Here is a 15401-nt window from a genome sequence, read left to right on the forward strand (position 1 = left end):
AGTGTTTGTTATTTAAAGGAAGTATATAGGGCTGGCTGTAGTTCTTCAAAAAAATTAGAACTACATTAAAAGTTACAAGACTCAATAATTCTATTGATAACACACATTTTGCAACAAAAAATAGAATGGCATGCATTATAAATTTGAAATAAACAAAGTCCATGAAAAAGTCTGCTTAAGTAATTCCTAAAGGTTCACAATTATTATTATTGTAAGGCTTTCCCAAGCACATTGTCCAGCACTGGTCCAACAGCAGAAACTCATTTGGTCGAATCCCCTTTCAATCGACTAAATGCACTTCTTTGCAGAAAACTCAAGCAGCTATATTTATGAAGGTACTTTGAAAATTAATCAATTGGAGAGATTAAAAAAGGTAGCTGGAATCTTATTAAAAGATACACCGAATAAAAATAAAGGTAATTACATATAACTGTTAAACACCTTAGATATAGTAAACATTACTTGAAAATAACTAGTTACCAAGTAGCGAACAGATTGGGGTCCACGAGTTGGGTAGCTACCAACTTTTGCAAGTGTTAACAGTTTCAGTAATTGTACGTACCTGCCCAGTGCTGTCTGCCATTCAAGCTGATGTAATATAGATATACTACTATCAGTTCCTCGTTTCAGAGCTAGTTTGTCATTCAAAAGATACAATCTCATTCTGGTAAGAGAAGCACTGACAACACTGTGAGACACTGCCTGGGTGATGGAAATGAGACATTCCTGCAGGCCACTGGTAACATGGGCTGCTTTAAGAACTACAATGTCAACAGGCAACAACCTAAGGTTCTCTAAAAATCTATAAAAGAAAAAGAGGTATAAAGAAACAAATCAATGTTCCAAGAAGTCAGTATGCATATGATTATATATTTTTGCATCCATGTTTAATGAACAGTGAGATCACAGAATAGTTGAACTCTATTTGAAAAGCAAACTAACAATTAAGTAATTTTAGATGGCAATAATTAAACCATAAAAACAGAATAAGGCTAATGGGTGTGCAATTTGTTTAGGGCATTTTGGATCTGAATTACTGTGCGTGATTCAACTAATTGGGAACAAAGTCCCATAGCAAGCATGTTAAGCTGCGTGTTTCCCACATGGCTATACAACATGACTTGCATTGTATAAGGGGCCTCAGTGGGTAATGCGCGGCCGTGGCTGCACAGGGCCCTGTTTTGTACACTGAGGAGCACTGCTCGCCAGAACTCCCCAGTGTAGCGAGAGATCGAGACGCCTTTTAAAAATGACGTCCCAATCTCCAAGGCTCCTGAAGCGACCCCTCCCCCAGCCCAAACCGCACTATGGGAGAGCCCTCGACCTTCTCCCCCCACCCCACTCCATCACCCACACAGGACACCCGATCATGCATGCGCAAAATACGGCAACGTGGAATGTGACATGGCACTGCCAGGCTGACACTACCAAGGTGTCAGACTGGCACTGTCAGGGTGCCCAGGTAGCACCAGCAGTGCCTGGGCACCACTCTGCCCCAAGGGCATGCAGCTGGGGGCCTCCAATCCCCAGGGAGACCCCCATAACTGCCGTCTGTCTGGTCCCTGTTTCTGGAGACCAGTACCAAATGGCGCTCGCCCGAGATCTCCGAGGCGAAGGGGATAGATCCCAAAGCCTCAGATACCTCGGGAATCTGCACATTAAAGTGAGACTAGCTGTCTTGCTTTCATATGTAGATTTGTCTAAAAATGATCCAGTCCATTTACATCGCAACACCTTGTGAGATCGCGTTTGATCTTGCAAGGTGTTGCGAGCCGGGTAGATTCCAAGAGCGGGTCTCCCGGCTTTTATAGGCCATGTCGCACCACGGCGAGCTGACTTTCAGGCGCAGCGTGGCAATTGGATTGCGCCCATTATTTTGACTCTCCATCCCTGCTGGGTTGCTGGATTGACAAACTTCCTGCAAAGTATTGAAGATCATTCAGATTAACTGGTTTCAGAAGTTGCATGTGCTCTGCCATAGAATTGCTTCAGTGCAGAGGAGGATATTGGGCCCATTATCTCTCACTAACCCTCCAAAGAGCACCCTACCTAGATCCACTCCCCCACCCTATCCCTGTAACCCCACCTAACCTGCACATTTTTGGACACTAAGGGGCAATTTAATAGGGCCAATCCACCCAAGCTGCACATCTTTGGATTGAGAGGGGAAACCTGAGCTCCCGGAGGAAACAATGCAGACACGGGGAGAACATGCAAAGTCCACACAGTCACCCAAAGTTGGAATCAAGCCCAGGTCCCTGGTGCTGTGGGGCAGCAGTGCTAACCACTGTGCCACCCATTCTTGTACATGACATCGCAATGACAATTTAGGAAAGGTCAGTGAATAATAATTTGAAATCCATTTGTCAGTGGGTAAATACACCACGTGGTGCAACACTAAACCATGCAGAGCCCATCAATGTCCGGGTCTCAAGTTACTGCTCTCCATGGAGTCAGTTAATCCTGGTTCAGTACTATATTTATTAACAGTCAAACATAGTCTCGAGCTCCCCAACCTCACATCTATTTAGAAACTCCAGTTGGAAGGCAATAATTGCAGAAATGGAAACAAACACATTTGAGCCATTAGTAGGGCAGATTATCAGCAGGCTGCCCATGTTTACATACAAAGAATCGTCACATATATAAAATGTTAAATCACGAATAGATCCGAGAATTAGTCACTGCTTTTGAAGAAGCCAACAGCATAAATTGGAGTGAATTAAATTAACAGCTTTTGGAGCTTGGGTGGCAGGACTATGCCACAGTGCACAGCAAACTGTACGAGAGACCAACTTTGGTCATCTTCAATATTGTGGCTGGAGGTTAACTGGAGTCAGATAGGTAAACAAAGCACAATTCTAATTTTCAGAAAGACTCTGCATATTTTTCTTTGAAGAGTTGTATCCACAAATCTTTTTTTAAATGTTTTTATCAGGGGCTGGTTTAGTGGGCTAAACAGCTGGCTTGTAATGCAGAACAAGACCAGCAGCGCAGGTTCAATTCCCGTAACGGCCTCCCCGAACAGGGGCTGGAATGTGGCGACTAGGGGCTTTTCACAGTAACTTCATTGAAGCCTACTTGTGACAATAAGCAATTCTTATTATTATTGAGGCATTTCTATATATTGTATCCACAAATCAAATGATGACACATATTTGGAAAATAACGTTTCCATCACCTTTAACAAGCTTTAGTTTGTTATAAAACTATTATTGTTCATCAACACTTTAAACCACTGTCACTAATTCTTGCATACATGGACTAATTCTTGTATTACAGTGGGACCCAATTACAATGCAAACATCTACTTCAGCTACTATGTATAGATTCCCTACAGTGCAGAAGGAGGCCTTTCGGCCTATTGAGTCTGCACTGGACCTCTGACAGAACCCTCTAACTAGGCCCACTCCCCTTCCCTATCCCCATAACCCCACACATTGTTCATGGCCAATCCACCTAACCTGCACATCTTTGGGTTATAAGTGAAAGTTAATCTCTCATAACATTTCCTTTGCCCTTTGGCATGGAGTTCACACCTGCTCAGCCACCCCGCTCCAAACGATGTCTCCTCTTTTTGATCTGCTTCAATCCTTTGCTGTTGGCTCCCGGAAAGCATTGAATACATTGAAATCAGTGACGCGTGCTGGGGTCAATTTGTTTTTGTAAACTTTCATCTGACTGACTATTGTGTGTGTGTCAACAACTGCAGATTATATTTATACTTACCCTGGCGATGTATCGATTTCTGGATATCCATTCTGATCTAAAATCTGATCAATTCCTTGATACCATGCAAGATTCCAGGCTACTTTCAACATATCTGACAGAGGTCTTAAGGTCATAGGGTCCGAAGAAGATGGAACCACAGTACAGTAGGGACTCACAGCATGGTGAACTGCCACTTTGACCAAATTGTATCTTTTCAAATAGAAAAAAGTGAAATCATGAAGTACATGCCATAACAAAAACAGTTATTCGGAAACATCTAGAGCCAACATGACTTTTCCAGTTAATTAGAAGAGTGACCAGTGAATTGTGACCTGGTTGCATTGTTGGACAACGTTTAAGGAGGAATTCTGTCATCTGGGATGATGTCCTGGGAAGTGGGCGGGAACTGGGAGTCTTTCCTACTGTGGAGGCCGGCAGGAAACCACTTTCAGTCCTGACCTTGTTAATTATGCACCCAGGGGCTTAACGCCATATTCCAGACCGGACATGATGGCATGAGTCCTGTCATCCTATCTGGGTGCCATATTGAAAAGGTGTCCAACATCACTGACCTACCATTGAAGAAAAAAAGATGGAGGGCCAGGAATGAGCTACGGCTCGAAGGTGGACCTTCTCGATGACACTGACGCTGGAAAGTCCCCGCACCCACTGCTATGATGTTCTGAGGTCCAGGGTTGCTGGCAACCTCCCATCCCAAACTCCGGAGGCTGTCCCAGGGATTGTTCAGGCGAGTCCAGGCTTTTGCAATCCACGTTCTAGACGTATTCTGAACCAGCACATTTTCCTACTGTCGCGGAGAATAGGGTGGGTGAAAGATTCTGGTCAGGCCTTCAGCTGAATCCCATCAGTAGAATGTAAATCAGTTTCATGCGGCATGGTGGCACAATGGTTAGCCCTGTTGCTCACAACGCCAGGGACCCAGGTTCAACTCCAGCCTTGGGTGACTGTGTGGAGTTTACACATTCCCCCAGTGTCTGCATGGGTTTCCTCCGGTTCCCTCCCACAGTCCAAAGATGTGCAGGTCAGGTGCACTTGACATGTGGGGTAACAGGGATAGGATGGGGGAAGTGGGCATGGGTGGGCTGCTCTTGTAGGGGGTTGGTGCCGACTTGATGGACTCCTTCTGCACTATAGGGATTCACTGGATTCCCATGTCCACCATGGCTGGGCACCAATGGAAGATTTTGCAAATCTGCCTCAATAAAACTTTACATTGTTCGCGGTCATATTTTGTTTTGCAATGTCTCTGTGAAGTACGTTGGGATATTTTAATAAATTAAGGTGATATCAAAATACAAGTTCTTGCTGTTGGAATGATATACAAAGGCAGTGATATAAAAAAATGGGAAATTGTTCACAATACACTGGAATTTGAAAGGTGTACAGTAGCTAGTAATTTCCTCAAACTGACAGATAAATATGAATTGTAATCCAAGACATTCGAGAAAAGCTAAATTTCTAAGTATAACGTTCAATGAATTGTTCAAAGGCATACAAGAAAATTTTCTAGTTAAAGGGCAAGCAGAGTGGTACACGTCCACCCAGTTCACAAGCAAGCATAATCCTGAGCTTCCAGCCACCTGCCATTTTAATTCTCTGCCCACTCTCATTCTGACCTTAGCTTCCTACGCTAGTCAATGAAGTTCAAATATAAGCTTGAGAAATAGCACCGTATCTTTTAATTAGGCACTTTACAGCTTTCAGTTCAACAATTTGTTTGTAATCTCTGCCCCATTTCCTTTGCTGATAGCTGTGGGAGGGGATTCTGCTCTGCTCATTTACACATCTTCTGTTCCATCTTTTGCTTCTTTCTTTGTTCTATTACCACTACTCCTGGTCTTGCGCTATCGACCCTTTTGTCCTTTCCTCCCTGTCCCTGTTGAAAACCTGTGAGATCCCCATCCGTTTTCCTGACAAAAGATAATCGACCTGAAACATGTGTTTTGTTTCTCTTTCCAGAGGCCCACGTGACCTGCTGAGCATTTCCAGCATTCTTCCTTTTATTTCAGACTTTCAGTATCTGCAGGTTTTGCTTTTATAGAAGTTCATGGGACAAGTTTGGCCAAGTGGTGGAAACCTTCAGTCTCACAAGGCGATGGTTTGCGCCGTGATGGTCGACCTAGTCTTAAGCATAGCCTGGCGTGGCAGTCTCTGCTGCATTTGCTGCAGAGGAAGACAGTGGGGTTGATAATGTGCAGGATTCAATCGCTTTCGTTTTCTCTTGGCCCCTCTTCTCATCCAGCTGAGTTTAGGGACAAGCTTGATGATATTATTGCATTGAATTTTTTTATAAATGCTCTTTATTATGTTGGAAACTACATTGTCAATCACCCCTTTCTCAACACAAAAACCGAACCAAATGAATTGCTAACAGATTTTCATAACTTGTCACAATTATGCTTCCGACCTGTTGTTTTTTTCAAAATAAAATTTGTGCAAATCAACAAAGTGTCACATCAGATCACGACTGGTGGAAATATGCACACAGTGCTATATTTTATATAGTTAAGACTAATGCTGAAATATGTTGAGAACAGCAGAAAATAAAGTGTCAAGACTTACCTTTGAGTTACAACAACAGGCAAGCTGAATGGAGAGGGAGAAGTGATGCTATCAGACCTGTAACAAAAAGGGCATTATGAGTAACCTAATCAATGAATAAAACACATCAACAGAGTGCAATGCAAGATCATTACTTTTTTTTAAACTAACTCCCCACTGAGCATTGGACTACAAACATGGTAATTTCTAAAACTCGATAGCACAGATATTATCACACACATGACACATGCTTTGCTCTCCTGCAGACAATAGATGCTATTAATTTGCACAGACCTTAAGAAAGCAGGTTTCTTTTTAAAGTTCCAGTTAGAGTGAGGGAGGATTTATTTTATTTTTAATATTATTCAACTTTCAAAAGAATGAAAATTTACAACAAAAAAAGTATAAAATGTTAACGGATTCCCTTGCAGCACAACAAAGGGCATTATCATCTTGTGTGATTTGTCTTTTTCAACAGTGTAAAGAATATAGCCCAGGGAGATTTGACCCATGAATATTTGAATGAGCTGAAAAAAGGCCTACAAAAGTCAAAGACTAATTAGCACCTCTCCAGAGTGCTAAACCAAAGCGAAGAGCGAGACATCATTTACGAAATGGTCACATCGAAACAGAGCAAAGATACACTGGTTGACACATGAGAACCCACAAATATTCGTTCAAATCTTAAACATGATCTTTGTCTTTTTAAGCATGACATTAAGAAAAATATTTTTAAATAGCAAATTAAATAGCAAGTGTATATTATGTTTAAAACATTCATTTTTACCAGTTCCGTACTGAAGTTGACAATTTGTTTTGTCTTACCAAGAATCTATCCTGGCTACTTCATCAAATAACAGTAGAGTTAGTAAAGCTGTCACCTCAGCCAGAGTACCTTTGTCTTTCTGCAAAACGAGGGACACTGAAACAGCAACAAAAATAAATTGAAAATTTGTGAAATAACATGAAACAATGTGCAAGCTTATCTTTTGAAATAGTATATTGTTTCAATTCAACTCCAGTCTGCTGGTATTTTTCACATGCACACTGCTGGACTAAAGAAGCATTTTGATGTGCACGATTTCACAATTATAATATCACAATCCAATGAAAATCACATTATATGAAACAAGAAAGCAAAGTTATCAAACTGCAGGTCATGCAGTGTCACAATTCAGTCACAGGTTTACAAGTGCCATGGTAATCTTTTACTCTGAGGTATAGATACAAGTTTGATTAGTGTCATAAAACGTGTGGTCATATGACTGCTTAAACATTCATAGCTTTCTTTCTGAAGGTATTTCTGATATGGAAGCTATTTATAAAATCCGGGCTGTAACTAACTACAGTACTTTCTATTTCAAATAACAAGGGACCTGGCAAATGCAGATTTTCAGATACAATAAACTATCTGTACTGACGGCCAATAAAATAGAACAAAATTATAAAAAAGTCTACAATTTCCAGTATTTAATCCATTATAATTGAAAATGTTCTGCTATTTCTTTCATTCAAAATCCTCGCCTGAACAATTGTGCATGAGGAATATGCTTCTTCCTCCCTCAAGGACAGTCAGCTCTGGATCAACTTTCAGATCAGTCTGAAGTTCATTGCAGGCTTACAATGGTAATTTTCAATGAAACTTCAATGAAAGAAAAGGCATAGTTCATGAATCTTGCATTGAGTATGTAAGTTCGACATAGTTCAAAGTATCAAAATAATATATATGAAAAGAAAAGCCATCGATAGAATCCCTACAGTGCAGGAGGAGGCCATTTTGCCCATTTGGTCTGCACCCACCCTCCGAAAGAGGCCCACACCCCCACCTTATCCCTGCAATCCCATCTAAACTGCACATATTTGGTCTGTGGGAGGACACCGAAGCACCCGGAGGAAACCCACACATACACGGGGAGAATGTGCAAACTCCACACATTCATCCACGACAGGAATTGAACTCAGGTCCCTGATGCTCTGAGGCAGCTGTGCAAACCACTGTGCCACCATGTCGTCCTAATCCTCTGCTGTTTCTTCCCCAAATATTTATGGACTCTTCCTCAAGGACAAGAACAAGGAATTCACCAAGAATCTGCCACCTTACAAAAACGCACTGAACAAACCACCTCAGGATGTGAAACTTTCCAACAAGGAGCATCTGAGCAATGTCTTACAGAGCCAGGTTATATTACACACAACTCTACCTAGCAGTTAATGTTGCGCTCCCAGTTAATATTACTGCTGGACTGGAATATTCCAAAATGGAACCGTGGCTCAAAAGATCGTAACTTTCCCATTTTTAAAGAAGGTGGCGGTAGAGTCACAGGACCGTTTATTTCTTTTAACAAGAAAATAAATTAGCATGAAAAGTTTGACTATAATACAATACTCCTTTATTCTCCCTTTAGCTTCACAAATGTACACAGTGCTCAATAAATAACTCCCCACTCTGAACCAAATGGCCAATGACAGTTAACCGATCTCCCGTGGATGTCTCTCACAAATCCCCCAGATGATGGTCATGAGAGGGTTTCCAAACTCCACTCCTATACATCTTTTTTCAAACAATGCTTTCCTTCAGCTGTTTGCATTAAGAATCTGCTCCAGGTTTTATAACTACCCTTTCAACCAAAGCTTCCGCTCCATTTTATAAACACAGGATCCAGCTCCAGGTTGTCCATCTTTCCTCTCAGCATTTCCTTCATCTTAAATGCTTTGACACCAAATCCTAGGTCCAGTCATCAAGTTTCACAATTATTTTAAATAAGTCTCACAAACTGTGATAAAATCTCACAAACCTCAGAACAATTTCAGATATCTTTCTTGCCTCTCATGAGTCAACTTCATTTCAGGTTTAACTGTGGCTTATTGAACAGTACTCTGCTCTAGTTCCAGTTCCTCTTTGTTCCTTTAACTTCAGGCTTCTTGGAAACTTCTCCATTTTCTAGTTTCCTAAACTAGCTGTTCTTTAAGTTTCCGGTACTTGTTTTATTCACCATTTTCTTAAAAATATATTGGTATGGCTTATCTTCTAGCAAAGCTGAGAGAGATGGTCACTGTCTACCCTTCTAAAACAAACTGCTCTGAAGTCAACTAAAAAAAAAAACATTCCAAAATCCTTTCTACTCTGTTTACTTTTCATGCTGTAACCCTCAGCACAAGAAAGCACAGTTTGAACTGACCAGAACCCCCACGCGTACAAATACCTTTGTCTACCATGAATCTAACTAGGGATTTACGCCTCTTACCGAGAACGATTAAATTAAACTCACTAAAGTCATACCTTGTTTTTAATATTTAACAATATAAATATAGATCCCATAAAACTACCCGTTTTCCTGATGCTAAACATAATCTCCATTGGACCATATGCGCAGCACCATGTGAGATGACATATCCAGCAGAATTACAAACACCTCCTTACAAAATGTTTCATTATAAATTCCTATGTCCACTCAAGCGAAACCGTGGGAAGCTGCAATGCTGTAATTACAGCATGGTTCCTCAGAGCGAGAATAGTGTGAAGAGCCAAGTGACTTTTTGTGCAACAGATGGAGGAGGAGAATAAAAGGGCTGAGTGAGTCACTCAGGGGACAAAAGGTTGAGTGGCAATAAAGTGAATGGCGAGAAGGGTAGGGATGAGTATAAAATCAAAAGGGTAGGAAAAGAAGTAGCATTAAGGATGAGAAAGGGAAGGGAGCCACTGGGGAATACAGATCTCAATTTCCCTGCAGCCCTCTGCAGAAAACGGAATCCAGCTGCAGCCTTCCCTGGCTCCTTCCTGCACCGGTTTCCACAGAAGGGATTTAAAAAAAAGAAAGCAGCACAAGAGAACAGAGGGACAAGTGAAGATAAGGATCCCAGATGAGGGACAGAAGGAAAAAAAAGCAGAGACTAAGAGAGAAATAGCAAGACAACAATATAGTGCAAGACAGCATAGTCGTCCCTAACTCAATGTATGCAAAGCAATGAGAAATAGTATAGTACATAATAATAAATCTTAAACCAGATGTGAAGTTGGAGAGGGGGAAAAAAAATTACTTGAACTCTCACCAGCCCTACATCAAATTAGGTTGTGAGCTCACAAACAGAACATTTCAGTTGAAGAATGTAATGCAGCATATGCAACTTCAAGAATCTCACCTCTGAAGAGGGTAAGCAGGAACGAGGACTGCTGAGCTAGGCTGTGGCGCAGGGTCGGGTCCAAGTAAACCAATCTTCTTAAAACAGCAAGGCATGGTAACACCAAGCACTGCATACCCTAGTCAACAGAGAAAAAAAATATCTATACACAAACAATGTTCACTGGGAATATACATTCAGATGTAAGTGATTTAATTGAGAGCTCTGATAAATGTACAGCACAATGCAGAAGGAATCCTGAGCAGTTAATGGGTTTTTCAACTACATTTCAGAAGAAATGCCATTAATTTACCATTTTCCATGCATCGCTCATCACAAATAGACAAAAAACTCTTCCAGTAGAATGAGGCATCTAATCAGAGCCCAACTACTGCATTGATTAGCAAGCTTAATCACCAGGCTTGCATAATTTAACCTATGCAAATGAGCTTTTATTCCACTTAATACAAATGATAAAAAGATCAATATGGTTTTAAGTGGAGACAAACAACAAAAAAAGTTATTTCAAGTCCCCTTAAAGAACTCAATAGTTTGCCAGCATGTGTTTCTGTGCACACTATTCCATCCACCGAAAGCTGAAACAGATTATTGGATTTGATGCATCACCAAATAGAAAGCTGAAATACCTAGGGTGAGGACATCCGGCTGTTCACGCCAATGACGCTTTCCAGTCCCGCCGAAGGTGCACTCCCACTGCGGGTTTCCCGGCAGCATGGCGTGGATTCAATGAGAAATCCCATTGACCTCAGCGGGACCCACCAGCCAATGGCTGGCCACCTCTCGCCGCCCTGAAACATGGCGGAGGGGGGGGGGGGGGGGGGTGAGAATCTCACCCCAAATGTTAACAGGATACCAGAAGACAGTAGGAAACACAGACTTCAAAGCAGTGACAAAGAGATAAATAGCAAGTGTTCAATCACAAAATATGAACACCACTAAAAATCAATTTCTGAAAATAGACAAATAATGCACAAAGCAACTGAATTAGACAAAATGTGCACAATCTTTCAATTTATGGAACAAACTGAGACATTTTCTGATTTATTTGATTCTATCATGTTTCCCACTGAACAGAAGACTATCTTGAATACTTGATATTTTGCAGACTCAGATTACTATTGTTGCTGTGGGATTGGTGAAAATCCCCCAAAGCATGAAACTCGAAATAACTGCTTGCAAATTTGGCAGAAAAAGTGTTCAGCATGTTGCCTTACGTTGTACAGTAAAGTCCGCCATTTTTTACTTCCTCATTTATGAATTTGCTGATCCGTACAAAAGATTTTCTACACCAGAACCCCCAGTGTGGCTCTAAATGCTCGGTTATTCCGTTTTAAAAAGAATGGAAGCCAACTTGTGTCCATGACACATTTCCTACAGTAGAAAATGCATGTCTGTCATCTGCCGTTGTTTGCATATGGGTGTTCCTTGTTGCTGCAATTTAATTCCTGATCACAGTCCACCTCCACTCTCAAGAACTGTAAGCGTGACAGACTTTACATTATTCGTGTTTATTAAACAACTCCCCCAGTAAATTTTTCTTTAAATTTATTAGAAAGTTTATTATAGCCTCTATGGCTTTTGGTCCTTTATAACGTCAAATTTTAAAATAGTTGGAACCTATCTAATGACTCCCACCGTAAAGTATGTTTGGCGTTCACGATTCCACCATTGGAAGATTTCAATGGAACTTAACCTTTGCGAAAAGTGAGACTTTGCTATATTGGAAATAAACTGATAATGTTGTGAATCTGTTATGTATTGGTCCTCTCATCATTAATTTCTATACAATGAGAAAATGTTATGCCCCCCGTTGATCAGTTTAAGAAAATTAGGTCATATTTAATTTTGAAAACATTTAAAATATCAACAAATTTGAATTATTGTCCTTTCTTGGCATTTAGTGGGGCACAGTAGTGCAGTGGTTATGTTACCAGACAAATTATCCAGATAACTTGCATTCAATTGCTTTTTAAAAAAAATATCATTTGGACATAGGGCGTGGATGTTGTTAACAAGACCAGCCCGTCCCCAGTTGCCCAAATAAAAATCTGATTTCAGGAAAAGTACCCATGTAGCTGTGGATTGTTGGAAAAAGAAATCCACCTGGTTCACTAATATCCTTTACAGAAATTTGCCACCCTTAATCGGACAGTGCAGAAGGAGGCCATTCAGCCCATCGTGTCTGCACCCTCTGAAAGAGCACCTAGGCCCATTAACTGGCCCATTCAACCTATACATCCCTGGACACTAAGGGGCAATTTTTCATCATGGTCAATCCACCTGCACATCTTTGGACTGAGAGAGGAAACCAGAGCATCTGGAGGAAATCCATGCAGACACGGGGAGAAAGTGCAAACTCCACAGTCTCCCAAGGTCAGAATTGAACTTGGGTCCCTGCCGCTGTGAGGCAGCAGTGCTAGCCACCGTGCCGCCCTTAGATCCACACCAATATGCTTGACTCTTTACTGGCCTTGTGATATCAGCTCGAGACAACTAAAGACAAGGAATTCCTGTTATTCCAACGGACATGTGCTTCCCAAGAATAAATAAAACATTCATGGTGACAGCTCATTTCAGTTTTTTGGCTCATTTATACCACATAAACACATTTATTTTTATGATGAGTTACAGATTATCAAATACAATTCAGGCTTTAAAACGCATACAAGCCAAAAGTGGAACTCCAGGGTTTTTTTCCCCCCCTGACTTGAAAATGATTACAGAGAATTAGAAAGTTAAAGATATTTTAAAAATCAGTTTTACAAAACCTTTGGGTAAGCAGTAACTTTGCAATCACGTCACTGCAAACGGCGGTTGAAAAGCATTTTACATACCGTTCCATTTTTCTGCACACTTTCATGTGTAAAAGAAATAATCTTTTCTACTATCCCCTGGTTTTTCAACACTGTGTGAATTTTGGCATCTGTAAACAATAAGCAAATATGAAGGAACTTATTTAAATATCGCATGATGTGATCTTGAATGCATTATCTGAAAGGAGAGTGGAAGCTGATTCAACTGTAATATTCAAAAGAGAATGGGACAAATTCTACAAAGAGCAGGCAAGGGCACTGTGGATCATGTGGCCTCTTTTCTGTGTTGAATCACTCGATGGGTTCATGTATGCTAATTCTAAATGTAACACTCAGAAATTCTGCATGAGTGCAGTGAGCCATTTAAATCTCCATTCGATTCAGTGGGACCGTAATATCCTGCCGGGCGGGTGGGTCTGTAAAATCCTGGCCGCATTCGTACTGTAAAGCAGTTTGAAATTATTTGTGAAGGTTTGTTTTGCAAGTGCTGTACGCTTCCTGATGCCTTGATCATTTTTCTCATCAGATTTTAGCAACCCAGATAAGAAAATGATTCCATTTGTTTTATTTAATTCGATTCCGCTATTATTTTGCATCTAGGTGCAATCCTATTCTTTGATATTTTCATGCATCCTGCTTTGCTGCGGTTTAACGATAATCCATATCTATGAGTTTGTTACATTTGTGTCGAGGAGGTACAAGCCCCTAAATTAAAAATAGTAAAAATAAATTAATCCAATAGTTTGTGATTTTAAAAAAATCTTCTTTGTTTCCTTCCTGAAGACAATGAACTCTTCAGTGGGGTAAAGCTCTTCAGAGCCACCTTGCATCATACTTGAGTGGCCATTCTTCTTGCACGAGTCTCCGCAGTGGGTATGAAAATGCTATTTAACTTTGGAGCACCATCCCAATGCTACCCTCAGAAGTTCACAAATCCGCTCTTCGATCAGTAGTCGCTGATAGCAGTCAGGAACAGTGACGGTGAATCAATTTTCCTTTTGTTAACTCAAGAGCTGCGATCCTAATTGTAATTCTTAATACTCTGTGCGGCTGTGATCAGTTAAGTCAACACAGATTGGGAATAAAACTCAGGATCTTCTTGGTCTGCATGGCCGAATCTCGATCCAGAAAAGCAAAAAGGAGAACAGATGCAGAGGTGGTCCAACTGCTGTTTTGAAACAAAAATAGAATCTTTCCTCTTGAATTATGATTCCTCTCTTGCTTTACGTGTTTCTGCTGCATCCAGCCTCATGCATGGCTGCATGTGCATAGATGACATTTTGCCAGATAACTGTTGCTGGACACCTGCCTGGATGCTCACAGTTCCCCATCACCCCTCACAGTGTGTAAAGGGTTGCCTTGTATTTGGTGCTTGCTTATCACAGCACAACTGAAACTATTAACCTGTCATGTAGAGGGGAAGAATAAATGCCATCGCTTCTTAATCTTGTGCAACTCCCATTGTTCCAATCTTTGCTAACAGATCCTTCAAGTAGAAAGAGGTGTACTAATCATGTGCAATTTACCACCACATTCAACCCTATCCCCACATCACTCATTCCACTGTAACTAAGAGGATGGGAATCCTTTGTGCAGTCCAATAGATTTTAAAACTGTTTCACGTGTTGGGGCAGAAAACCCATTTGGAAAAAGTATGGACAGTGTAGCCACCTGGGTTGGCCAACTCCCGGCGTAAAATGGAGAACAGCAAAGGCTGCAGGGAAATTCAGCCAACACAGGCAGAAACTAGCAGATGCAAGTTTACTGTGTATTAAACTCTGCAAAAGCCCAGACAGCAGCGATACAAGCAGCCATCTGCATAATAATGTAGCAGCCATCTACATACTAATGAGCGATCCCTGGGAACAATCAAAACATTTGAGATAAACAAAGCCAAGCCAGACTCCTCGGCGCCAGCAGGAGCCAACACAAAAGAGGTTAACGGACACCTCAAGACCGCCCATCGATCAGGGAACCGCTCCAGTATTGGAGAAATCGAACCAAGCGATTGGAACGAAGTCCAATCACTTGGAACCAGGTACAGGGTCCGCCCCGAAAGGCGGGAAGCCCCTGGGGACTATAAAGTTAAGCCCCCAAGTTCAAATCGTTCTTCTTGACCGGGTCACTCAGCAACGTGAACCAACCCTTGACAGTGACTGGTTCAGCTGCCGCCGA

At 41.3% G+C, this 15401-nt stretch overlaps 1 protein-coding gene across 4 annotated transcripts in view; it reads right to left on the reverse strand.

Moving 5' to 3' along the window:
- rttn (rotatin) overlaps positions 1-15401 on the reverse strand; it is a 294394-nt gene that overhangs the window by 140156 nt on the left and 138837 nt on the right. For 3 of the 4 annotated variants that reach the window (XM_072467133.1, XM_072467132.1, XM_072467131.1), the window contains exons 20-25: positions 13248-13336; positions 10414-10531; positions 7099-7195; positions 6295-6351; positions 3730-3921; positions 563-802 (exon numbers count right to left, since the gene is read on the reverse strand). In XM_072467133.1, the coding sequence (XP_072323234.1) occupies positions 563-802; positions 3730-3921; positions 6295-6351; positions 7099-7195; positions 10414-10531; positions 13248-13336 (793 nt within the window). The remainder of the gene's footprint in view (positions 1-562; positions 803-3729; positions 3922-6294; positions 6352-7098; positions 7196-10413; positions 10532-13247; positions 13337-15401) is intronic. The other variant, XM_072467134.1, reaches the window with a different exon arrangement.

Source organism: Scyliorhinus torazame, chromosome 11, assembly GCF_047496885.1.
Source record: "Scyliorhinus torazame isolate Kashiwa2021f chromosome 11, sScyTor2.1, whole genome shotgun sequence".
Lineage (NCBI taxonomy): Eukaryota > Metazoa > Chordata > Chondrichthyes > Carcharhiniformes > Scyliorhinidae > Scyliorhinus > Scyliorhinus torazame.